Source organism: Diabrotica undecimpunctata, chromosome 4, assembly GCF_040954645.1.
Source record: "Diabrotica undecimpunctata isolate CICGRU chromosome 4, icDiaUnde3, whole genome shotgun sequence".
Classification (NCBI taxonomy): Eukaryota; Metazoa; Arthropoda; class Insecta; order Coleoptera; family Chrysomelidae; genus Diabrotica; species Diabrotica undecimpunctata.
Window position 1 is genome coordinate 138475064 of NC_092806.1, and position 27817 is coordinate 138502880.

Consider the following 27817-nt stretch of genomic DNA (forward strand, 5'->3'; position numbering starts at 1 on the left):
GCAAGTCAGAAAGACGATGTTATAGCTGCTCCTGAGCTTAGAACTGCGAGAAAAGCGGCCTTAAAATAAAAGATTACAGTTTTCCCGCATTGATTTTTAATAAGACTTAACATTTTGTTTTCCTGGATTTAAACATCCTTTTGGATAAATTGTGAAGTGATACGTTTTGCTAATTAACAGAATATTAGTATTTAGCGATATATATTTACATAAACTTAACGCCGTGCATAATGTTTTGTTTTGTGTTGAGGTGTGATTAGTTCAAATTTGAATTTTTGTTTGTGTTTTGTGATACTGATCGTGCCGTAAGAAACACATAATATGGAGCATTTGATAAGGTAATTGATAAAGTTATTCAATATTATTTTTTCACTCAGTATACCACTAATGACTAGGCGATGTTATCGAAGCTCAATAGTTACTTACTTCAAAAATTTATGTATAAATAAGGCCATTTCTTTAATTCCATATCCTAATGTTTCTTTAAATAATTTTTTACGTACCTATTTGCTCAATATATTCCCCAATTCTGTTTTTTTCAATCTCAGTCTATAGTTTCTCTCGTTATTCAGTTCTTCTAGGTCTTTCTTTTCCAAAATTGAACTATGTTTTTCTCATTATTTTAGTAATTCACGCCTGTTTTGATACTTTGTGTCTACGCTAACCATTATAGCATTCCATTCTTTATGAAGACACTTTTTAAAGGATTTCTATGATCCAGGATTTTTTTATCTACCAGTTTCTATACGCGTTTTTCATAATTCACTACTTATAAAAATCGTAACTTAATAAATAACTTAGGATTTTGATACCTTTAATAATAGATACATGTATATTCCTGTCTTATTTTGTGACGTCAAGTTTGTTTTAGTATTTTCTAACATAATTTTATTTTGTTTTGTTTACTCGTTTTATTATCTTTTTGTGTTTGCTTGTTAAACTGTTAGTCAAACATATTATACATTTGGATTTTTTTACACTAGATTGCAGATTGTCTAGTTTAAAGGGGTCGTTTGGCCTCCTAGACCCTTCCATATAGCGAGCTAACAGTTATTTTGTGTAATAATCATAATCTCTTAATGGTATGATTAAACATTATATTCAAAAAAGCAGTAAAAGGAAGTAAACTAAATCAAATTGATATTAGACATTTAATGAAAAAAGAAACGCACCACTATATAAAAGAAAAAATAAACAATAACTTATGAACCTTAAATATAAAAGTTAAACATCAAAACGAACACAATACAAACAAAAGATGGCATGATTAGCTCTTAAGTAAATAAAGAAGAAGGAAATACTAAAACGCAGTAAAACTAGAATGGATAAGTGACGAAATACTGCAACTCATGAATAAAACAATAGCAACAACGTACCAAATACGTAGTAAAATAAGAGAGGCAATAGAAAATTTCATAAAACTAAGTTTGAAGAAATTGAAGAGCTACAACAAAAACATCTATATTTATCTATACAGCCCTTGCTGTCCAATTTTGGACATAGGCCTCCTCTTCCTTCTTCCACGTCTCTCTATTGTAGGCAGTTAGTATCCACTTCGGCCCTGCGTGTTTCTTCAAGTCATCTGACCATCTCATTTGTGGCCTTCCTCTTTTTCGTTTGTAACTATATGGTCTCCAGTGTATAATCATCTTATTCCATCTGTCGTCTTTCTGTCTTATGGTATGTCCAGCGAACTTCCACTTAAGTTTTGCTATCTGCGTTAATACATCGGTCATTTTTGTTTTGTTGCAGATCCAAGTATTTCTTTTCTTGTCTGATAGCCTGATGTTCAGCGTTTGCTTTTCCATGGCTCTTTGGGTCTTTGCTATTTTTTCCATGTTTTCCTTTGTAAACGTCCAAGTTTGAGAACCGTAGGTGAGAACAAGAAGTATACATTGGTTGAAGATTCTTGTTTTTAAATATTGGGAGTATTTTCTATTTTTTAGTATATAGGAAAGTTTTACGAAGGATACCCAAGCCAACCGTATCCTTCTATTTATTTCTCCGGTCTGATTTTCTTTATTTTAACTAGTTGTCCCAAATATACATATTCTTTTACTTGTTCCATAGTTGTTTGTGCAATTGTAATTATTAATTCTTCTGGTTGGTTGGTCATAATTTTCGTTTTATTATAATTCATTTGTAGACCTATTTTTGTTGATTTTAATACATCCATCAAATTTTGTAATTCTTCCCTTTTATCTGTTATTAATACAATGTCGTCTGCATATCTCAAGTGATTCAAGTATTGGCCATTTACGCCTTCCAAAGCTTGATTGAATAGTTTGGGTGATATAGTGTCACCCTGTCTGACTCCTCGCCGTATTTTAATGGGCTCCGTTTGTTTAACTATTTTGATGGATGTTGTTGCTTGATCATATATATTGGAAATTAAGTCCGTATATCTATAGTCTATTCTCCCATTTTGTAAAGACTTCTTTACTGCCCAATGTTCCACCTTATCGAATGCTTTTTCAAAGTCTACAAATGCCATATACATTGGAATTTGATATTCGTTGGCCTTTTCAATTAATATTTTTATCGTAAGCAGATGGTTGCTTGTACTGAATCCTTTTCTAGAACCGGCTTGCTCTCTTGACTGATAATTATCTAACTTAGTTGTTAATCTGTTTGTTAGTAGTTTAGTTAACAGTTTGTACATTACATTCAGTAGCGTTATGGGCCTATAGTTTTTCAGATCTTTTCTATCGCCTTTCTTAAATAGTAATAGTGTTATTGCCTCGTTCCATGTGGTGGGTATCTGTTTTGTGTTCAATATTTTATTCATTAGTACATAAAGGACTTCCACTGTAGTTTTCCTCCATTTTTTAGCATTTCCACAGTTATTCCATCTTTCCCAGGATATTTGTTATTCTTCATTACTTTGAGTGCCTTTTTTATTTCATTTTTACTGATTTCTGGTTGTAGTTCAGAGTTAACGTTCTTTATTTTCAGTTGTAACTGATTACGGATTTCTTGGGTTGGTTTTTGTTCTGTTTTATAGAGATTTGTATAATATTCGTGCGTTATCTGTAAAATTTCTTTTATATTGTTGGTCTCCAATTCTTCTTTGTTCTTTATGCTATTAGTTTGTATGTTTCCCAGGTTCTGCTTTAAGCATTTCATGTTTGTATTTTTTTCAAGTCTTTTCTTCCTGTACTCTCCGTTTACACTCCTTGATTTTTTTTTAATAGTTGTGTTTATTTCTTTGTATTCCATTTTATTTCTCTCCCCTTGTTCTAGTAATGTTCTTCTTGTGTTCATAACAATCTTTGTTTCCTGGGATATAAAACTTTCTTTTTTTGTTGTTTGTGCTATCTCTTTACTCACTTTCATTAGAGTTTCAGTAAATATCATGTTTATTTCATCGATATGTTTGTGTTCTACATCTTCCTTGGACGGCAATATTTCCTTTAATCTCTCTTCGTACGTCTGTTTTTCTTTGTTTTCCCTATCTAATTTCTGATTATTTTCTACTTTCTTTCCTGTTTCAAATCTACTATCAATGATCAGTTTGGCTCGGACTAGTCTATTGTCGCTACCAGTTGAGAAGCGATTTAGGGCTGTTACGTTTTTAACCATGGATTTTTGCGTTGAAACAATATAATCAATTTCGTTTTTAGTTTCACCATTGGAACTAATCCATATCCATTTTCTTTGGGGTTTTTTCTTAAAGAATGTATTCATTGCATAAAGTTGCTTCTCCTTCAAGTAATTCATCAATGTGTGTCCTCTATCATTTCTTTTGCCGTATCCATGTGCGGCAAATTCAACAAAAACATAACAGCTTCAATATTCACAAAAAGGTTAACGAATTGCCAGGTCTACAAAGAACCTACAACAATGAAGAACATATATTGAGGAGCTTTATGACCACTATAGGCAAAGAATCACCTTAAATGCGTATACGGATACAAAATTCCCTTCGTAAAAAAATAAAAAAATATATATAGCAATAAGTTTAATGAAAAATTTAAAAACACCAGACACAAACGAAATACCAGCTGTAGGTCTAACTGATATCCAAGGTAAACAATTTGATCAACTTGTTCAAGATTGGTACTAAGTATTTACAGAGACGGACTTATATTTGGTTGTTTACTTATTTGGTTTTCCGTATGTTCAGATCCAGACCTGCTTCTTTACAGTTCTAAACGACACTATCAAGTAATGTTTACAGATCTTTAGTAGTCTCTCACTAAACATAAACAAAACAAAATTATACTGTCCTATGTGATCAGCCCGTAGGTCTTGAAACCGAATCGCTTTAAGGCCTATAGATTTTTCCTAATAAGCGCAGTAAAATTACTTTGGTTGCCAGTTGCTTAAGAAACTGTTTGCAGTTTAAAACTGTTACCGATTCGTAGGTGTAGCCTTCAAAGATTTCAGTATAACTTGACTTCATGAGGCAAAAAGCATTTTATTTGTTACTACTACTACTTGTTGGTTTATAACGTTCTCCGCCGTTTTTCGACTTCCAATCGCCACTTAGACTGGTTGTTCCATAGATCTTCTTCTATGGTCCTCTCTCTCAGTTCTTTATTTTATTTGTTCCAGATATTAAATATTCTATTTGGCAAGAAGTTCATCCTGGACATTGCAGTCGTTTGTTCCCTCTTTAATTTGTAACGATGGCCTCTTAATCTTTCGTCTTGATTTAAAGTGAATGTGGTGTTAAGGTTCCCAAAATTATGTTTTAAAAAACGAATATAATTAGGTCACCTCGAAGACGTCGCTGCTCGAATGTTGTGAGATGAGCCATGGATAGTCATCATCATCATCATTTGGCTCTACAACTCTATGTGAGTCTTGGCCGCGTTTACTATTTACCTCCATTGTTGTCGGTCCTGAGCAGCTATTTTCTATTGCTGTATTCCCATTTTGGGTAGATCACTGGCTACTGCGAAAATTATCAGCGTAAATGGAAACCTTGCTGAGTACAATGAGTCAAAGGTCACTAGTTTAGATACAAAATAGTAACGGTCCAAGTACTGATCCTTGTAGGACTCCACTTTTGACTGGCTTATCCAGTGAGAGGGCTTCCCCAACACGAACCCTGAAGTTTCTGTCGTATAGAAAATCTCGAATCCAAATTTTTAACTTTCCGCGGATACCATAGTAATCCAATATATAATAGCTAGTAATCGACGTTTGGGAACACGGTTGAAAGCTTTGGAGAAATCTAAGTAGACTACATCGACAGGATGCCGATTGTTTAAAGATAGTGACCAATCATTTACAAAATGAAGTAAGTTTGTGATCGTTGAACGATCTTTGATAAAGCCATGCTGTTGGTGAGGGATGACATTTTCTTGAAGAAAAAACATAGACATAGCTTCCAAAATAATCGATTCCATGACCTTGCCGACAAAAGGAACCAGGCTGATTGGAGGATAATTATTGCAATCAAGTTTATTTCCTTTCTTGAATATAGTAGTAACCGAAGCTAATTTCCAGGACGAGGGGAGAGAACCTCGATTAAAAGAAGCATTCATTATGAGAGATATAGGGATGACTATAGATTCTGCACATTGTTTAAGGAAAAAGGAGGTGAGTCCGTCTAATCCAGTTGATGAAATATTGTGTAGTTTCCATAAATGATGTTGAATTGCATCCGGCCTGAAATATACACTATCAAGAGTTTTAGACAAACGCGGGTACATTATTTCGGGAATGGTATCGTTAGGTTCATCTATAAAAACATGAGAAATAATAACGATAACGACATTCATGATTTGAATAACGATAAACATTCCAAAGATTCGTTATTCTAGGGCATAAAGACCCTTCAGCTTTTTAAAGTATTGGTATAGAGACTTTAGAAGATAAAGATGTGCGAATATACTAATAAACTTTTTTACTATAATCACTTGCAATTGATAGATTCTTCAAATTCTGTTCTTAACTTTAGCAACGATTGTTTAATTCGGCTACAAAAATTACGGTGGACAAGAAAATCATCAAGGGAACCAGTAAGTTTATATGTTCGCCAAAGCTTTCGCTTATGTCAAATTAAATGGGTAGCTCAGATATTAGTCTAAAGTTTTAGTCGATTTATTTCTGTATAGCTGCCGTTCGATTGTATTATCAGAAATTGTTGTAGTAGCAGTATGAAGAAAAGAGTCCCAACTTGACGATGGATCACAGTGATTATGAAAAATAGATTGCCAGTTTAACTAGAATAAAACTGAATTACATTAAAGAAATCAGTGGCGGCATACTCGAAATTATTTTTGCAAAACGGTGTTAAACTAAATTGAATGTGAGCAGTAATAAGCGAGTGGTCAGAAAGACCCACAGAAGAGGACACTTCAAGTAAAGAAATTTGATCGTAATTTGTGAAAAAAAAAATCTAAAATTGAAGGATTATTGTCGGCTCTAAACCTTGTAGGTTCAGTTATCAGCTGTAATAAATCTGACTTCATGATAAAGTTTTTAAACAAATTTGTTTAAAAACTTTTTTGTTTTAAACAATGAGATTTTCAAGGGATGATAATTTTCTAGTTTGTCAATAAGCATATTGTCCTGAGTAGTACTGTATCCGGAGGTCGGTATAAACAAACTATAATAAATGTGAAAGAGTTATTAGTAATAAGTAAGTGGATAATTTCCATACCTGGTACGTCTATTGTTTTATTACTGATGGAAAAAGTATTGGTAATTTCATGTGCTAAATAGATGCATTCTCCTTCCTCTCGACGAGTACCTCTATCTCTACGAAATATAGCAATACTATCAATGTTTACAATAACATCGGGGATCGAAGAATAAAGGCATAACAATACAGGTGTAGCAAATATTATTTCCGTCCTTTGTTTTTAAAACGGTGTAAATGTTAAGAAAAACTTTACGATTTTCTTTTATCTTCAAATTTTACAAAGGTATTTCCAAACAATTTCTTGAATTATACCTGTTATAAAACTTCCCTTCATATTGACCTACATATTTAATTAATAGCTTCATTAAATGAGGAACACATCCCGTTTTAGATTTACTGCAAGAAGAACTGTAATCGACATCCGTCGCGGAAGTTAGAAAAAACCTTAAATCTATTTATACTGCACCGATGCGGAGTGCAAGCCGTCCGTGCTGTTTTATAATATCTTTATTTTTGGACGATATCGACGCCCATGTTATCCCCAAAATGCACAAACATCCAAAGAGCGGCTTGGGCAATAGAACACGTTTATTAATAACTCAGAAAAGCCCGCGCAGTTCCATTTAAGGCACTAGCTCGGGTTACACCACGGCCATTTTCAGAATATACCGAAAAACCGGCGAGAGGGGACAGGAAAGGCGTCTCGGCGCCAAAAATAAACCGGTGGACGCCTTACACGGGAAACGGCGCGCTCTCTGTGCAAATCTTTTTCGAAGATGGTTTTTACGGGTACGGAACTTTTTCGAAGAGCTGCCGAGGACTTTGGTGACATTGTTTTCTAGATCCAATAGACTGATGTTTTCCAATTTTATTTTTTTAACTAAAACAGTATAATTAAGTGATTGTGATTTTAGTGATAAGTTTCCGTAGAACTATTTTTCATCATGTTGGATGACATAAGTGAAAGTGAGTTGTGTGGTTGCATATTATTAATTTTTAAATTCCTAATAGTTTCTTACACTTATAATCTTGTACTAAACACATAAATTGTTACTGGATATTCAAAGGATTTTAAAATAAAATACCCAATATAGTGAAATTTAGTACCATTTATGGATACTTCTGTGATGCTTACAAAATGTTTGAAAAGTCTAAATACAACATGACTTGCAAAATTACTTTACCATAACGCAATATTTGATTTTTATATTTTTAAAATCAAAACATTTGTTTTTATTTTGTGTATTTTATATAGCAGTTTCTTTTATAAAAAGAAATATTTGTCAAAAACACTGACTTACTTAAAAAAACTATACGTAACTAAAATCCAATTAAATCCATAATTGTTCATATTTATTTTTTTTAATTGGCTGGCAGGAAACACGTGATTTATATTGCAGCCATTATTATACCAGATCAAATCATTATGGAATATTGTTTTATATTCTTTTCTTCGTTGTCGTCATCGTCTAGTCTGTCTACCTCACTTTTGAACGTATGATTTCTTTCCTTCTCTATTCTTAACTGCTTGAATTAACTTTGTTCTGACTCTTTTGAGATCATATGTATAGCATGTATTTGTTGTGAATGATCTTGTATCTCTTTTACTTTCTCAATTACCATTTCAATATCCCCTTATTTATTATTCAATTTTGCAACAATATCCATCCAGTTTCACGTTAGTTTAATAAGTTCTTCGATGATCTTGCCTATTTCGATGTACGTATTTTTTATCTCTTTCTAAATTATTAAAAATACCTAATTTTATCCTAAAATACTCTTAACTTTTTAACAATATAATGGCTTGTCTATAACTTTGGATATGATACGTGTTTATACGTGTAATAATCTGACAATCTGACAATTAGTTAGTAAGATCTTTGTATTAAATACTGCCCTTTTATTAAACTTGACTAATAAGTCTGCTGATCTAGATAAACTACAGTAACTTTTTTTTTGGTATTACACCAAAATTCAATCTTTTAAATGTACACCTTACTGCCGCTGTGATGTTTCTTCTGTCTTCATCTCTTTGGTCTCTCACATAAAAATGATTGTTGCAAGTTTACAGGTTCATGTCTTAAATCATTACTTCTTTTGTAGTTAGGCTTCCAGTACGACTTGCAGCCCAAGATTGTTTAGCTCTTCACTTTGAGTCTTTTTTTTTGTTTGTAAGATTTAGTAATGTCATGTTTAGATCCCCACTTTTGATGTCTGGAAGGTGCCCTAGCACATGTTTGTTTTTTATTAGGCCATCTTTTATAGATTCTAATTTATTTTTGAGCATCAGATTGTCTGGATAGTTTTCTGATAGGTAGCTCTATATCTTAATACCCATTAAAGTGATTTAAAACAAATTTAAACATATCCACCACAACAATCTTTTAGGAAGCAATTTGCAGCACTTTTTTAAAAGTTTCTTATGTATTGGTACTTTACTATTGGTACCTTACTTTGTATGGTATATTGGTCTTACCAGTGTCAACACCATTTTTGCTCATGAATTTTCTCCATAGGGCTTCTTATAAGCGTTGCCAGTATACCTTAAGTTTCTTGGTGTTTTCTTTAAGAGAACACAAATCTTCCACTAATATTAATAGTTTTTTATATACCGCTAGTTTTGTGTATTAGTGTAGCAGGATAATTTCCTATTTTTGAAGGCTGTCGTGTATCGGAAGGAAACTGGACCAGCGCTGTGCTTCAACCATCTAATATTACCTGATTTGATCCAAGGTGCCTATTTTATTCAGGATGGTTTTACCTGAGGTCTGTAAATATTTTAAAATTATCATATTTTCGCCAGGTCATTCAAATCGTTTGCGTAATAATGACTCTACCATTTATTAAGCTATTCAACTTGTCTTATTTCTAGTTTTGGTTTTTATTTTTGTTTATTCGGTCACCAAGAAAAAAGACTAATAACATAAAAACAGATATGTTAATACGTAGATTGCAAAAATGAAACAAAAAATAAAGTAACAATGGATCTAGCACTTTAAGCAAAATTAGAAATACAATACTAAACAAAGTTTAGGAGCGGAAATGATTTTTAAAATATCAAACAGAAAACCTGAGAAGATTTGGAAGAAAATTTCATAAAACATCAGATAAGTAATTGGAAAAATAATATGCAAAAAAAAAACAAAAAAACTGATTGCAAATAACGTATTAAAAATGTAAAAAAGTATGAAAAAATATAAAGAAGTCTATCGTTGACTATAAGCAAGAAGTTAACAAAAAGAAGTTTTCTTTTAAAATTATGCCTTTTGAAGGATTATTAAGCTAAGAAGTAGTTGTGTAAGTTAATAAAAATGTGTATACATCAAATTTTCATTCTAAACAATTCTTGATAGTCTGTCTTCCTTTATCCAGATTTGGCCATACGGCTCACACTTCCTCTAAGGGGAAAATTCAATCATCCCAGATACCTACGGTATTAAAAGAATTGAGCTCTGGTGGGACTGTTTCCGTGATATCGAGCCCTAAGTGAATTGGTATGCTGGAATATCTCCCAAAAATTTTCGTGCACATTTGGACGTCGCAAGGAGTACAGCTTTCTGCATGGCTTTATAAATATGTTCTTTTAGACCCAACTGTTTTATGTTCTCTAAAAGGTTTTTGGGACTGTCTGGGTACTTTCCATTCTCCATTGTCTTTTAATTTATATTTCTAGATCTCTATACTTGGCGAACTTTTCGTTGTATTTAACACTCAAATTATTGGTGTTAGGTATCGCTAAATCAATAAGTGTTCTTTGCCTAGTAAGTTTATTAACTATAATGAGATCCGGTCTATTATGTACCACTGGTTGGGTTATGAGCACAGTGAGGTCCCAGTATAGCTTATACATGTAGAGCAGTATTTCAACCAATAGTTCGATGCTGTATTGTCGACATATTGTTGGCTGATCTCATTGAGATGTCGCCCATTTCTTGTTCCCTCAGTTTAAGCGGCGTTGTATCATCTACTGCGCAAATTGCTCGATGTAAGGTAGATGTCTCAGCCTTTACCTGAAAGTATGTTCTTAAATTAGTCACCTGTTTATGATTCAGTTGTTCACCTATGTCCATAAGTCCTCTTTCTCTTTGATGGCGCGGTAATCTTGTTCTCTCTTTTGCACTGCGTGGATAGTGGTTTTGCGCCTTTGTGAGAAGTGTTTGTACTTTCCGCTGAAGATTCTTTATATCTGTTTTTGACCACTTTATAATACCAAATGAGTAGCTCAGCGCGGAACAGGCGTACGTATTTAATGCCTAAAACAAATTTTTACTGTTAATATATCACCGATTTAGTTGCCTTACTCTTTGTACCAACTCGGAAGTTATTTCGGTTTTCATTTGTTTATGGTAAATTTTCCTCGCTTGCTCTACTCCGGGATATTTATACATATCATTTTCACCCATTTCATCGACGTTTTGTCCATCTTGGATATCGAAACCTCCGGGCTGAACCTTTTCTCTGACTATATTTAGTATACGGCACTTGTGTAGTCAAAGCAAAATGCATACTGATAACATTTGAGAAAGTTTCTACAGTTTTTAGAATCTGGTCTAGGTGGTTTGGAGTGGAAGCCATTAATTTCAAATCATCCATATACAACAGATGATTAAGGTCAGCCACAACAGTATTGTTATTTTTAATGCTAAATCCTGAGTTCAGTAGCTCTAATAGTGGGTACATCGTTAGACAGAACCAAAGTGGACTCAACGACTCCTCCTGGAAAAGGCCCCGGTTAATTGGGATATCTTCAGTTTCGATATTGGTTTCACCAGGTATTTGAAGGTGAATTTTAGTCTTCCACTCTGCCATTATATGCTTCAAAAAGGCCACTAGATCATCATCGACTTTACATATTTTTAATATATCTATAAGCCATTTATGCCGAACTAAATCAAAGGCCTTCTTGTAGTCAATGAAGGCCTTAGTGTAGTTAATGAAGGCAGTAAAAAGGTTCCTTTTTTGGTGTATGCCTGGTTAGAAATGATTAAGTCGATAATAAGTTGTTCTTTGCAACCCATGGAGCCCTTAGCATATCCTTTCTGTTAAGGCTCTATGATATTGTTGATATTGTTTAGAGCACAATGTTGGTAGATACGCCGGGCTACACAGGATGTGACCATTTTGTACAAATTTGGAAAACAAGTAATTGAAAGGTATTTGGCTGGATCTTGGTTGTTATTTTGATACTTTGGTATTAGATACGTGGTTCCCTGGATAAGAAATGATGGTATTTTTTGTGGATTAGAAATAATATGATTAATTAATACCGTTGTAAAAGCTTATAAACATTCCAACACTTCTTTAGCTAGAAGTTTTGAACTCCGTCTGGTCCAGGAGATTTCCAGCTTAGAAATATTTAATAATGTTCGAAACTTCTTTAGTGGTTAAAGGTTCATAAGGAATATTCCTGTAGTGTTGACAGTTGTTCGTCGTTTCTCTAATCCATCCAACATTGTTGTTATGAGTAGCTGGCGTCGAAAGTTGGTTTCCCCAAAATTCATAAATTTCTTATTGGCTTGGTCAGGATTTATTTTCATTTTCGACAGTGGAATTCAGTTTCCTATAGAAAGCCTTTTCTGCATGCTCAAAAATATATGTCGCATTTCTAGTTGTTACTAACTATGTATCTCCTTAGGCGACATGAATAAACGGAGAGTTTTTGTTTTAATGTGTCCAGGCAGTGTTAGGCTGTGCTGTTTTCTCGATCATGTTCTTCTAATTCATACGTTGAGCTCATTTGTTATACGCTGATTTACTAAGAACATGAATTTAATTAAATAGTTACCAAATGATGATGATATCGTGTGGCTTCATGAGTCTTACACCGACTGAGATAGGTTTTTTTAGTTCCAATTATCTAAATACCTTAGTAAATACAATGTATGAATAAGTTAAAATCTTGACAAATCCCAAGTTTTCATTAAAACAATGTTATTTAAATCAATTGCCAAAATATTTTTCATTAGCTTCAAACAACAGAAATTTATTTATAAACGTAGAAACGTCTTACACAATCGTGAAGGAAATGGTAGCATATTTTCAGCAGTCAATCATATAATCTTAAAAATAGAACTCGTAAAGCAGCAGTAAAGAATTTTTACAAAACTTGACCTAAATAAAAATTGAAATTCTAAAAAAAGTCTAGGCGTGTGTCAGATAGCGTTGCTTATTCCGTTTTAGTGAGTCTGAAAATATTAATTTTTGAATCAAAGATCAACTTAGATATTTGGCGCGGTTGGTCTTAACACATTAAAATATTTTTTGTCGTTTCCTATAATATTTAAACTAGTTAATTGTAAATAAAGAAGTGAAAAGAAAAGTGGCAAATGAAAAAAATGAAAGATGGGAACAAACATGCACAGAGATAGAACAGCACATAGGAGAAACGAGAAATTCAGAGTCATGGCGCATCTTAAAGTCGCTCCAAAGAAATAAGACAGAGAAAATCAAGATCGGTCAAATCAAAGAAAACGAATGGCAAGTATACTATAAATAATTGCTAACCGAAGACCGCCCCGAATTCAAAGAATCAGAAATAGACGGAATAGAAATCTACACACATGACGAAATCTAATTAAGCCTAGCTGAGGTAAAAAGAATGATCAAAACTCTAAAGAACAAAAAAGCAGAAGGTCCCGGCGGAATACCAAATGAATTGATAAAAAACGGATCGGAAAAGTTATTCCGTATGATACATAAAATGTTTGAGAGAGCACTGAATGGAGAAGACTTACCGGCAGAATGGACCCAAGCATATATGACACCAATATATAAGAAAGGAAATAGAAAAAACTGCGAAAACTAAGGGGGAATCAGCATTATATCGTCTATAGGCAGACTGTATGGAAAGACCATAAAGGAAAAATTAGAAATATATATACAAGATAAAATCGGAGAAGACCAGGCAGGATTCAGAGCGGGGAAAGCATGCTTAGATCACATTTACACGGTCGAACAACTAATAGAAAAAAGAATGGCCAAAAATAGATCCGTCCATCTGGCTTTTGTTGATCTTAAGAGGCATATGACTCAATACCTAGAACCAACTATGGGAAGCAATGGAAGACATCGAAGTTCCACGAAGATTAATAAACGCAGTAAAAGCACTCTACAAGAATAACGAAGTAGCTATCAAAACGGGCAATAGAATATGCAGTCCATTTAAGACGACAAAGGGACTACTACAGGGTTGCTCCACATCCCCCACCCTGTTCAAAATATTCCTGGAAAAAACCCTGAAACCATGGAAAAGAAAGTGCGAAGGAATGGGTATACCAGTAAGGAACGAATATCTATATACGCTAAGTTTTGCCGACGACCAAATAGTGATCGCACAAGACGAGGATGACCTCAGTTTTATGATGTGAAAACTGGAGCAGGAACATACAAAGAATGGGATGGAAATAAACCTGAATAAAACTGAATACCTACCAACGGAGAATACAGAAATAAAACAGCTGGAAATAGACGAAGGTAAACAAATCAAAGGAACAGACAAGTATAAGTATTTAGACTTCATAATATCAAACAAAGGAACAACGGAGGAAAATATAAAAAATAGACTAGGACAAACAAGAGACTGCATACGAAAATTGAACCCGGTACTATGGGATAAGAACATCACCATGAAAACAAAGAAAAAATATATAATACCATGACAAGAAGTATCCTCACTTATGGGTGTGAAAATTGGACAATAAATAAGAAAACCAAAAACAAAATAAGAGCAACAGAGATGGAATTCCTAAGGAGAAGCTGCAGAGTAACAAGAAGAGATAGAATAAATAACATGGAGATTAAGAGGAGAATGGGAATGAACTCCGACATAATAGACTACATCGAACAGAAGAGGTTAACCTGGTACGGACATGTCAGAAGAGCAGACCAAAATCGGTGGATAAATAGAATAACAGAGTGGAGCCCGATAGGTAGAAGAAAGAGAGGCAGACCCCGAAGATCTTTCAGAGATGAAGTGGACGAAGCAATGAGTAGAAGAAACCTACAGGAAGGGGACTGGCTAAACAGAAAAAATTGAAGAAAACGGTTGAGTGAAGGAATACAGTGAAAACTGTGGAAATCCTTGTATCTATATATAATTGTAAATAAGAGCAAATATTTTATAAAATGAAGAATTTATTATTAATTTCTTTTAATTGTCATAAATATTTTCTCTTCTCTCCATACTTACCATGTTCATTACTGAATGTTGGTTTTTATATTGGCAATCATAATTTTATTCACCGCAAATCTGAAGATAGGTTACTGATTAAACTACTTGAGTAGATTACGAAGGCATATTATTTCTTCTTCGACTCCTCTTTCCACATATAGGATATTGGACTCCATGCTGTTCTAGAATGATGTCGCAAGGCAGTAGATGACAACCTTCCATAGAGGTATTAATCCGCCAATGAACAAGCAGAATTGCTTATAAAAAGGAATAAGAAAAAAAGAAGTAATAATTTTCTTAGTTTTTTGCTGAACCAGCAATTTGATTCAGAATGGTAACTTCCTGGAATGGAATGATAACACCTTCCGTTTTTCGCACATAGTAAATGGTATTGATCTTTGATTTTCTTTAAATTTATGTTTTTTTGAATCTTTATCTTTTCTGGTTATTCCAGACCTCTTCGTTTAATAAATTAATACATCTCCTCAGTTTCTTCAAAAATGTTTCTATCAATTCTGTCAGATAGATAATTTGGAAACATCTAATTAAATCAATTAAAATGTTTTTGTCATAAAATTTGTTTGATTTTAGCAAAAGTCTATTTTTTAAGAGAATATTTTAATAAGAAACTATTTATGTATTGTAAAACCTTCCAATGGAGACCACCTAATAGTCGTTAAAGGGGAGTGGTCATATTATTACTCTGGGGTGATTGCAAAAACATTATAATAATAAGGATTTTGGTTGCACACTTTGGGAATTCTTGTAATAAGCTAAGTGATTGCGCAATTCCTTATTGTTTGTTCAGGGAGACAATTTCATTCTTGTTAACTTGATGTGAAGTCGTTCAAAATAATTAATCAAATACTCCAATACCTTTTACAACGCTCGTAATTATTTAAAAAATTTGACAATTATTATTATTAATTGCTTTTAATACTATTTAATACTAATAACTATATAAATACGGCAACGAGGATTTACTAAAGTTAATGTGTATATCATAAATGCGTTTTTATTACAGCACAGGCAACAATGCAAGCCGATGAACTAGAAGCGGTAATTTGTAAGAAGGTTGAATTCCCCAGCGAAATGACTTTTAAAAGTGAGGATCTTAACCATTCCATAATAAAAGAAGAGCCACAAGTAGAGGAGATAAGGTATGTAATCATTTTTAAAACCTAGAAACTTTTTGCATTACTTTTGAATACATTGGAATACTCTATGCTATTTTAGCTTCTTCCATTCATTGGTGAAAAAGCGAAACATGTCAAATTTAACGTATGCTATGAAAATAACAACAGAGTTTCGTTTTATCTTTTACTTTTATTACCGTCATCATCATCACGATCTTTAGTTGGTGGTACAGCCCTTCGTGAGCGTTGGCCTACCTCAAAACATTCTTCAATCCTTATCTGTCGAGTATCTGTCTTACTCCAATCTCCCTTTAATCTTAATCTATACATCCTTCAGATATCTGTTTTTATGTCGCCCCCTTCTTGTTCTTCTTCTTTGGACCGGTCTATTTTTTTTTTCGAAGTTCCTTAGTTTCCTCTTGTTTTATACACTTATCTCTTACTATAGCTCTACCTATTATTTAAGTAGCGTACTAAACTGTTGAAAGCAGTTTTTCAGTATTTCTGCTCTCTCATTCAAAATAATTCCATTATGAGCTTTTACTTGGTTAGCTTGTGACTTAAAAACGTTTCTTTTTGTGTTAACTTGTTTGTAAAATTTTCTGTGTTTGTGTTCTCTATTTAAGTTTTCCATTTCTTCGAAATCTTTATTAATTTGTTGCCACTTTTTCTGTTTGTGCTTTTGTTTTCCTCCCTTCTCTTTACTCGACAGTGTTCAATATTGCATCTAGTCGTTCTGTTGATCATTTTTAAATACGCGTTATTCTTTTCTTTGGTTACCTTTTTGAATTCTTCATCAAACCAGTAATTTCTCTGGTTTGATCCATGTCTTGATTCAATTAGTACGTGGTCTATCTGATTTAGAGGTCTGTTGATCTGGTAATGTCCACGTCGCCTTATTCTCAATCATTTCTGTTTTTCACGTTCGCTATGATCTTGATCTATCTGGTGCTAGTTTCTCCCTGCCTTAGCTTTAATATCGTTGATCCATCATTTTTGTTGTTTTTCTATGTCTCGTTTATGTGCTCTTGACTCATTGTATTAGTCTCTTTGTTTACTTCTCTTCGCTATCTCTTACTATATATTCTGCCCATTTCCTCTTAGATTTAGAGATAGCTTCGATAACATCTTCTATTTTGGTGTTCCATATTAGATCTTCGTTTCTTATATAATCTCTTAATCTTACATTTCCCATAATCCTCTTAATAGCTCTTTGAGGTACTGTAAGTCTAGTATTGAGAAATTCGTTAGTAAATGTCATGGCCTCCATTCCGTATGTCATAACAGGAAGGATACATCTATTAAAAACCTTTGGTTTTAAAGTAATCAGGATTTTTGGATCTATTATAATAAATATTAGTTTACCTACTTTTACCCAGCTTATTTTTATCTTTATTGTAATTTCTATAGTTTGATGTTTCCCTTGCTTTGTTTTATGTCCCAAGTAGATATTTTCAGTCTACATTTTCAATCTTTCTATTATCCACTCCTTTCGTTAATTTTACCTTAGTTTTCTTAATATCTGTTTTTAGAACTACTTTCTCTGATATATGTTTTAAGTCTCTTAACTTATAGAAACTCCCTTACAGAAGCTCTAATTAGTATAATTTCATCTGCAAATCGCAAGTCATTTAAGTAGCATTTATCTATGTTTTTATCTTTTTTTCGAATTCTAGATTTTTTTAAAACCCTTTAAGGCTCTGCTTATACTGCATATTGCAAACGTATGAAATTCTAATTATACTATTGTGACTATTATCAAAATGTCTGATTTCTAGTTCTGAGATTGACGGCGTCAGATACAAAGGAATAAACTTGGAAGACGATATAGAAAAAGTTGAAGTTACTAGCCATGAATCGTCGGACGAGACTGAGGAATTTGGAAATTCTCCATCTCCCAAAGAGGACGATCACAATGTATTTAGTCAAATCCCAACGCAGAGTCCTAATGAATCAATTAAAAGTTGGTTGCAGAGGATAACCGAAGTACAAAGTGAGATGCAGAAGAAGTACTTTAGTGAATTAGGGAACAGTGGACAAGTAGCATCCAATTCTGTAAGTATTATTGTAATTAAATAAAGATATCACGACATTTATTTTAAAGACCTATAGCAATTATTTAACAATATATTAAAAAGTCATCGCGTTAAATTTTTCACCAATTCCAAATTACTTACTTTGCTTAAACATATAGATACACATTTTATTATATATATATATATATATATATATATATATATATATATATATATATATATATAAATATAAACGTAAAAACAATTGAGAATTGAAAAACGTCAACTTTTTGACAAGTAACCAGAGGCGGAGGTTTTAATATTTATTAATTAAATGCGAAACTGCAATTTTAGTATTTATTTAATTTATTTATTAAAATGAGCTTAAACTTAAATAAAATTAGTATCGCTTAATAGGTATTTTCAATACCTTTCAAACGAGGTATCATTTACAATAAGGTCCTATTTAAAATTATCTGTCACAGTGGTGCTGTAACGTCATTTGTACTATTACGTCACTTGTTATGATTAGTTAAGAAGCCTTCATCTGTTTATTACCTCCCTCCAAATTTCACTATTATAAGTATAACCATTTAAAAGATACGAGGGAGGGAACGGCCTTTTGACTAGCATTGTAGTATATATAAATATATAGAGAAAGAGAGAGAGAGAGATAGAGAAACGGTTAATGCGAGTGAATAATAGAAGTGTATACTAATAATTTTAAATTTGTAGGCAATAAATAATTCCTCGAATCCTGTAAACTCTTCTACGTCGACAAGTCAAAATTCCAGCAGAGTTGTAAAATACCAAGACCTTCCGTACATGGGCGAAATGACATTGGACAACTCAAAACCACGTCGAGGAAGAAAGCCGAAAAAAGCCGATATCTGCCACCTTATTTACAAAAATTACGGAACCATTTTTCCCGGAACCCCCAATCCTGGAAATTATTTAGAAAAAGATCCTAATCTTTTTAAAAAGTCGGCTTTGATGGATAGTAAAGAGGATAGTTTGAACAGAAGCGATGTTCAGAACAGAATAATATCTAGTTTACTCGAAAAAAGACTGACCCAAGAATTTAGTAGAACTAAGGATATCAAAAAGAGTTCAAAAGAGGTGAGTACCTACATTATCCAATTAATTGCAATATATTTTTTTTTAAACATCATAGGTGTCAATATTATATTGATATAAAAATACAGATATGTACTTACTACTTTTGATATTAATCTTCTAAAATTTTTGTGCACACTTTTTATGCTAATCGAATATATTTCTACTGACATGAATTTAACTTCATTCTAGTTACCCTACGTTTCTAAGACTTTTTTGCCTAATTGTCTAGTTTTTACCATGGGTGTGTTTCAGTTTAGTTGCAATATTTTTACTTTTTTCGTCGTGCAATTGATTTCAAAATCTTCTCTCATAATATCGATTTATATGCACGAAATGTAAAAAGTAATTAAATATGGACATTTTTTGTAGCATTTCTGCACCAACAACTGCAGGCAAAAAAGTGCCTCTCGTGTTTCTAAACTGTTGTTTCACAAATGCTTGTATATGGCCAAAATAATCTACAGTAGCAAGACCTGGTCACTTCAAGTAAGATCGCTAAACCATATTGAAGCATTTGAAACGTGGTGTCTCAGAAGGTTGCTTAAAATTCCATGGGCAGTCCTTATTACAAATAAAGAGGTCTTAAGAAGGACTAATACTTAAGTGAGCTTCTAAAGATCTTTAAACAGCAAATGTCTCATATCTAGGCCATATTTTAAGGGCGAAATAATCAAAAAAGATCAAAGAATGAATATTATAAGTCTGTGTCAACCATCAATAAAAATATATGCCAGAATAGAGTAACACCGTTTTAAATAGTGGCTCATGATGATTTTTACTAAGCATATACATGCGGATCTTTAATGTGGTAGTCGTGCCATGGCTTTCCACATCTCAATGCCGTTGACTAATTTAGCTAAAGTTATTTTAAACTTTTCCATTGATAGATATACCTTCTATTGAATCTGAGAGCGCCTTTTTAAAAATCGCTTCACTGTAGACATTGAAGAGTAGTGGTGAAAGCACGCAACACTGACGGTCTCATCTATGTAATTGGATATTTCGGGTGTTCTGGTTATCAACTCTTACCTTGGCCGTTTGATTCCAATATAGATTAGATATAGTTTTTATATCACGACTGTCAATATTATTGTTCTGTGATCTGAGCAGGATATTGCACTTGACTTTTTGGGTTTTGCCACAAAGTTCAATTGCAGCCATTGTCTGGGGATTGTGGCAGTCTGATAAATTAGATTAAAGAGTTTAACCATTACATCAATAACATCTTCATCAATGAGTTTTAATAGTTTGATGGGCACATCATTTGAGCCGGTAGCTTTGCCCTCTTATGCGTTTTTGATGGCATAGATCACATCCATTGTAGTTTCTAATAATAGTTCTTCTTTTTCGTCATTAAATAGCTTTTGAAAGTAATTGCTCCAGTAAAAGAATCTTTTCTTCATTCTTTCCATTATTATCTCTATATTTTATCTAATATTCATTTCCAATCCTATTTTCTACTTGCAATTTGACTTTTCATAACATTCTTTACTTATACCGTATATATACCGTAATCAATAGTCCGCTAACTAGTATAAACAACATTGCCATTATTTTACTCAGTTTATTGGTAAAATTGTTTATTAAAAGCATAAAACAAATTAAGTAGAATTTTGCACCTTCTTTTTAGGAAAAATCAAACCAAGATGAACCTCTTAATCTTTGCATTAGGGACCTTAATCATTTAAAAATAAGACTGCTAAAGAAAAACGACAATACTTACACATCAGAAATCAAATCAGAACCGCATTCGGATGATGACGTAGAGCTAATTCAAGAATCTCCCAGTCCAAATTCATCGATAATTGAACCACGATTTCCAATTACTGATGGGACTCTCCCAATTGAACCGATAGTAAAGGCGGTAGATGGAGTACCTGGTCCGGGAGGATACGTGTACTGGTCCAACGCTGGAGTCTTTATACATCCTATTGCTTTACAACAGCAATTGATGATGTATCAAAGAATGGCATCCGGTAATAGTTATGTGCTACCTAATAATCACAGCCCAAAACCTCCTTCCGAAACAAATTCTAGTAGCAGTAAAGATCATGGAGTTAACGAACTGAGAAAAATGGTACCAAGAGTCATTAAACCTAAGCCTAGCTCTCCTAAAGGTTAGTAAATCTTACTACTATTTTTTAGTAAAACTAAAAGGGGTGTGGAATTTTCATCTTTGTTTAATTAGTACGTTGAAAATATTGATAACAATTTTTTTTGGAAATTAGCGTCGGAGTGAGATTTTGAGTAAGAGAATAGGGGGAGGTAGCAAAAAAATGCAAATTAAATAGTTTTTTAATATAGTAATTTTAATAGTAATTTTCAAAATAGGCATTAGAGAATTAAATTTAAAAAACCTGTAAACTGCAAAATTGGAAACAATTTTCATATGCCCACATTTTCTTTCTAGTTTACATAATTTTTTTTCCATAATATTATTACGGTATATTTTTGTTACAGTAAATCGTGAAGAAGTTGCTTCTCCGTTGCAAGCTCCAGACACCAAAAAAAGAAATGCTTCGCATTCTGATAACCACAAATCGCCTACCAAAAGAAAACGGTCGGCTATATTTATTCCCCCAATTCCACCAGAAAACAATACTAATCCAGCTACCGAAGTCAGTATTTGTAAGTTTAAGTTTACTGGAGGTGCCAAACCTAGCTTACAGGAGAAGAAGATGCTGTCAGTAGATTCTGGAGGAAATTTTAGGTAAGCAGGCCTTGATATTTTACACATTTATATTAATTCGTATAATTAACCCATTGGTCCATTAAAATGTTACATTTTTTTGGCCTTAGCGTTTCTCATTTCTTTTGAGGCGCAATTTTATTTTTTTTTAATGTGTTGGAAGGGTACGTTCTGGATCTAGTGCACTATATATTGCCCCTCTATCGAGTGTATTCATCTTTCATCTCCTATCAAGACGAAAATATAATTACATTTTGCAGTGCCTAACATGCGAATTAAATTTGCAGACATAAAATCGTCGGTGACCTTGCAATATCTCCTATGTGACTTCACCTAAACTATTCAGGAGAGACAAAAAACTTTATAAGTAAAACATTTTAATATATTTCAATGGTTTTTTTGTGTTTTATGATCTGCGTGAAAGCGACATGTTTACTTATTATGAAAAAGTTAATTAAGTGAATTTAGTTTTGTTAAGCGAGATAGGAGGTATTGCTTTAAGTACTGTTACTCATAGGAGATATTGCTTTTTATTTAATGTGAACTTAGGAGTTGTTGTTTATTAAAATTAAGCATAGCTGCCTTTTGTCCAAATAAAATAAATAATTCTTTGAAATTAAGTTAAACATTTAAAACACTCGAAACTTCGAAAAAACAACAAACAAAAATTATTTTCATAATTATGTCAAATCGAACAAAATAAAAGGATCTACCGGTGTAAAAGGCTATCATAAAATAAATGTGTATCTTTCGGTAGGGTCGACTTTAGATCCTGCAAATGTTGCCATTTCTCCGTTTTTATTTTAGGAGGCAATAGAAATAAAGGTGGATAGTCCAAAATTGTTGGGATATTCTTTGGTTTGATGGGGACTTGCAAGTATTCTCCTTTATGTTCAGTTTTTATTTCTATGGTCCCTGCTGGATTGTATTTGATACATTTTATATCATTAATGGTTGGGTCAAAAGCTTTTCTTCCAGGTCGGATTGAGGAATATCGCATGTGGTTGGAAGATGAATAGTCTTTAAAAAACGTATGGTCTAATATTTTCACTCTATATGGCTTAGTTCCTTTCCTTGCTTGAACTGTAATGGTAGCGTAGTCACTTGGTAGATGGATTTCCTTATTTTTAAGACTTCTTTCTATCGTACTATGTACCGAGTCACATTCCATTTGAGAGTGACCCGGTTCAAGATATTTTTGGAACACTAACACATTATGCTTGATGATAAAGTTTAGTAAAGCGTTGGCCAGGACATTATTACGATTTTGATAACCGCAGCCATCAGAATAAATAACGACTGGCGTTTTGGAGTCGGTAACACAATTCTCCTCTAAATAATGTATGATACAGGAAACAAATGTGGATGCTTTGAGCTGGTTATTCTCGTTTTCTGAAAACCAATAGCACATAACATCCCGAGTTTTTAGGTTGTAAACTGTGAAGTTATGGCAGGACAATTTGGTTTTGAAGTACATTTTGTTCGCTGGTACATATGGGCACAACTTTACGGCTTGTAGATCCATTGTTAGTGCTATTATTTCATCTCTTTCACTTGTGGCTTTATCCAAAGCTTTAGCTTCTCTGGCGTCTTCTTTTCTTTTTATATAAGCTCTATATTCTTCTTCAGTCGTATTCTTGTATTTAAATGCAAAACAAATATTGCATTGGTCTTTTTTTGGTGTATATAAAGCAAAATTATTCTCCTTAAATCGTGTTGAGAATACGTTGCGACCTAAAGGAGTTATATTCTTTTCTTGACAAAAACTATTCACATAAACACCATACAAATCTGACATACTGGTAAAAGAATATTCTAAATATCATTTTTGTGTTTCGCTACGACAATAGTGTGATAAAAGTTTTGGTAAACTCTCAAAAAATTGTTCCAAGTATTTATGACTTTCTGTATACCTATTCTTTACCATTTCCTTGGTAGAAACATATGATGATTCGTCAGTGATACCGCAAGAACTATTATCAACCCAATAGTGAATAGTTTTATAACCTATATCTAATGTGTTTGTGAACATGGTACGACATACTTGTAAGTTTTCATTCCCGTCATGTAAATAGTAAGTGTACGTACCTTCTCTTCTTGCATTTTCCTTGTTTGATTTAAATGTTGGAGTTTTAAATACATGAGATGCTACAAATACCTTACGTTGATCCCAAGTCATACCCCAGAATTTCTTAAAGATATGACTTCTGCACTGTTCGGTAAATTTTTTGCAATATCTTAATTTGGAGTTTCGACATTTTTCTGAAGTACACGCCTCTTTTAAACACTTTGCTTTTCTTGCTTGATCTTCCCGGATTTTTTACTAAACCCCATGTATACTTCACCTTTCATTCGCAGTTTTTTGTTTTTATATCTTTTCCATTCATTTTTATTCTGACCCAGCTTCCTTTTTCTCTTCATGGTAACTTCAACATCACCATTTGTGTTCACCAGATTTCTTTCAATATTATTGTTTATACCAGTATTAGAACTTTCTTGATCATCACTGGTATTTGTAGCTTCATAAGTTTCGTCTTCGTCACTAGAACATTCATATGGCGCAAGAGATACCACCCTTTCATTTTGTTCATTTGGCAACAGTACTTGTTTATTTGTTAAATTATCTAACGCGGGGTTTACAGAGTTATTGTCATCAGAACAGCTGTTATTCAAAAAATGAATTTCTTGAGATACACTATCACTTGATATAATACAATTATTATTATCCGCTAAAGAATCAATTTCGTTAAAGTCTTTTAAGCAATCGCTTAAGTCAAAGTCTTCCTGCTCCGTACAATTTTGCAATGTTGTAAGCGTAGTAATCGTATGATTGTCTTCAGGCTGAGGTTCGTCTGTTACCATAACTATAGGCGTACTGTCTATATTTAGGTTTTCCAATTCGTTGATTTCACCAGAGTTTACCAGTTCGTTTACTAGTAGAGTGTCTATTTCGTCGCTTCTATTTACAACTAAGTTTTCGTTAGCCATTGCAAGCATACGCAAAGTTCTCTTCGACATGATTACTATACAGTTTATTAAGACACACAAATTCTCCTATCGGTAAATCGCTATCTGTTGCCTACTTGCAAATTCTCCTATCTGAAAAAAATTATAAAAACTAGATCTTTGTCTATGTTTATCGTTTTAGTTTAGAATCCTATTACTTCAGATTTTATAATCACATAATATTATCATTAATATGTACATAATAGCTTGTGAAACTTACCAGAAATATCGTATTTCGTTGATAAACAACTCGCAGTCTAACAGCTTACTATACCCTATGATTGCACTATACAAACTGACAAGATAGGACATGTTGCATGTAGTTTACCGCGTGAATTTAGATAGGAGAAATTGCAAGTGGCATTTTTATATATTTAGACATTTTTCTCGTTCATAGGAGTTCTACAGACAAATCTTTGCTATAAGCAGATTCCGAATTCATCGATAACTCATTTCCATAAAAAAAAGCAGATAGGAGAAATTGCCAGGTCACTGACGAAATATTGTCAAAATACAATGATAATTTTAAGTCAGTTATGTTAAGCTTAAGCAGTTTATGTTAAAACTTCTCTTTTTCTTCTAGTGTCAATTCCACTAGTGAAGGTTGGCTATAACAATTGAAAATTCATCTCTATCATCTGCTTTTCTTAAAAGAGTCTGTGTGTTCAATTTGGTCCAGTCACGAATGTTTTATAGCCAGGATATTTGTGGTCTATCAGGACCTTTTTTCTTCGATTTTACCTTTCATAATCAGCTGTAACAATTCATACTTCTTATTTCTGAGTATGTGCCCCACATATGCTGTCTTTCTCCTTTTAATGGTGGTCAAAAATTCTTTGTTTCTTCTCATTCTGTGCAACACAATTTCATTCGTAATATGATTGGTCCATGGTTAAAACTTTTGCACAACACAAAATGAACCACAACAGTTTCACTAAGTTTCGCGTCGTCAACCTTGATATATCTGGAATTGTATTGCTGTATCAACATGATGCGAATCAGCTTGTATCGGAATGTGAAATATTCATTTCGAATAAATTGCTTGCTAGAATATATCTTATCTTCGCAATCTTGGGATTTTCTGAAAAATTATCATTATCTGCAGTTTGCAGAAAAGAAAATATTTTCAACAATCGATTTCAGCGCATTTAATTTAAGACAAGGTTATTGCGTACGTGCTTGTTTTCTTTCGAGAACAATTTTTCTGCGTAAAAGAGATCATAGTCATTTAAAAATGAATTTCCTTTGAATGTATAGGTTCCGTACACTTCTAACAAAAAAAATGCCTTATTTTTTTTGCAGTGTACATAAATGTATAATAAACGAAATCGTTTACAAATTTGGGGGTTAGAAATAACAAAAATGATAAAGGATGAGTCAAAGCAGGAAATATTATGTGTGTCTTTTTTATATATCTTCCAAAAAATTTTGGGATTTTCCATTAATTTTTTTTAGATTTATTTAAAGCTAATTTAATTTTGTATTAGTAATTGCTTTTTCTATAGAAAGATACCAAAGAATTTACAAGTATTCTTGTTTTACATTAGGAATATCTTCGGCATTTTTAAAGTAAAATTAAGCTTTCACATTTAATTGGTCTGGGCAGAATGATCCGCAATCTTTAACCCCGAATCTTCCGCGCTTTCTTATCGATCTTATAGTTGGCGATCTTCATCGCAATCTTTATCTTATCTGCAGCAGCGCGGAAAAGCTGCACAGATGTTGTATTGAACCAGATTCTAAGGTTTTTTAACCAAGATGTTCTTCTTCTTCCTGCAACTCGTTTTCCAAATAATTTTCCTTGCAGGATGTCCGAAGAACTGTAACTTTCGAGATTTAATGGTGTTTTAGTAGTAATGCCACTATATTATTTGGCACCATTTCATATTGCTACAATTTTTTTACTTCCTCTAAAATCTCAGCTGACATAAGAGTATGTTTTCTTAAATACAATAAACTTTGTATTTCTAGAGCCCAAGTCATAAATTTTGAACATTTAACCTCACTTTCATACACACCTAATAGATATATTTATTAGGCTATTACCTATGCTATTATATAAAAAAATGTAAAAGGGACTAAGCCTTTAAAGGAATCTTATTATTTCATATGGTCAATTGACCTCTAAAAATTATAAAATTGCAGAATACTAAAAAATAGAGCCTTTCGTTTTTGAGATCAAGGTTTACTATTTTTATTAAGTGTTTTTTTTTAATTTAACAAAAATGTTAAAATAATTAATTTATTTCAGGTACTACAGTGGTACTGGCGATAAATCAATGAGAGGATACGAATTTTTTCCAAGAGAAACACTACAGCAACAAGTAAATACAACACATGGTTCATCCACAGGTGCTTTTTTACAAGCTAGTGGAGAAAAGATCTATCCAACACCACCACCTGATTTCCCTGGAGCCAAAACAAGTTCCGAGTTTCTTATGAGTCCAGAAATTCCCGCGGCAACTTTTACTACGGCTCAATCGTCAAGCCAAGACCACAGTCAACGAATGAAAAAGAGAAAATCACGAAAAAGCTTACAAAGGGAGAAATTGGAGCAAACCTTTAAAGAAAAAGGTTTTTTAATACAGACTCAGCAAACGGAGAGCGCAGAAGGGGCTACTTACTGTAAATTCAGGCAGCTTAGGAAGTTTACCAGGTATCTGTTTAGATCTTGGAAGGACTATCTACCTGGCAACATTGCTGATGAACAACAACAACAGCAGCAGCAGCAACAAGCAAAAAATAGTATCAGTGACGCCAATGAAGTGTCTATAGACAATGCAGACGACATATCCGTGCATTCTAGTGAATTTTCTAATGTATGAAAACTTCAGCATTTAATAGTATTATTTTAAGAGCCGTGTGCATTGGTGCTATTTCAATTAATTTAACCAAAGATTGAGTGGGTGTCTTAGAATATAACTATGTTGGATTACTGTGTTAACGTTTAAAATATATTTAAATTATTTTTGATTTTTTACCAAATGGAAAAATCAACCTAATCTAGTCGTTACAGTGTTATACTTAGTACCGTGTACTCTAAATTTGTTAATGAAAGTTATAATAAAATTATTTTTATTTGAA

General features: G+C 33.0%; 1 protein-coding gene across 2 annotated transcripts; it reads left to right on the forward strand.

The window, feature by feature from the left end:
- On the forward strand, nucleotides 1-27817 carry LOC140440106 (uncharacterized). Of its 2 annotated transcripts, none has more exons than XM_072530388.1 (7): nucleotides 1-338; nucleotides 15793-15928; nucleotides 17683-17959; nucleotides 18655-19038; nucleotides 20669-21155; nucleotides 21499-21748; nucleotides 26985-27817. In XM_072530388.1, exons 2-7 carry the CDS (start codon nucleotides 15804-15806, stop codon nucleotides 27556-27558), a joined length of 2097 nt encoding a protein of 698 aa, XP_072386489.1. In that variant the 5' UTR covers nucleotides 1-338; nucleotides 15793-15803; the 3' UTR covers nucleotides 27559-27817. The 2 variants fall into 2 exon arrangements, with proteins under 2 accessions (XP_072386489.1, XP_072386487.1); XM_072530386.1 differs by lacking the exon at nucleotides 1-338 and adding an exon at nucleotides 7197-7564.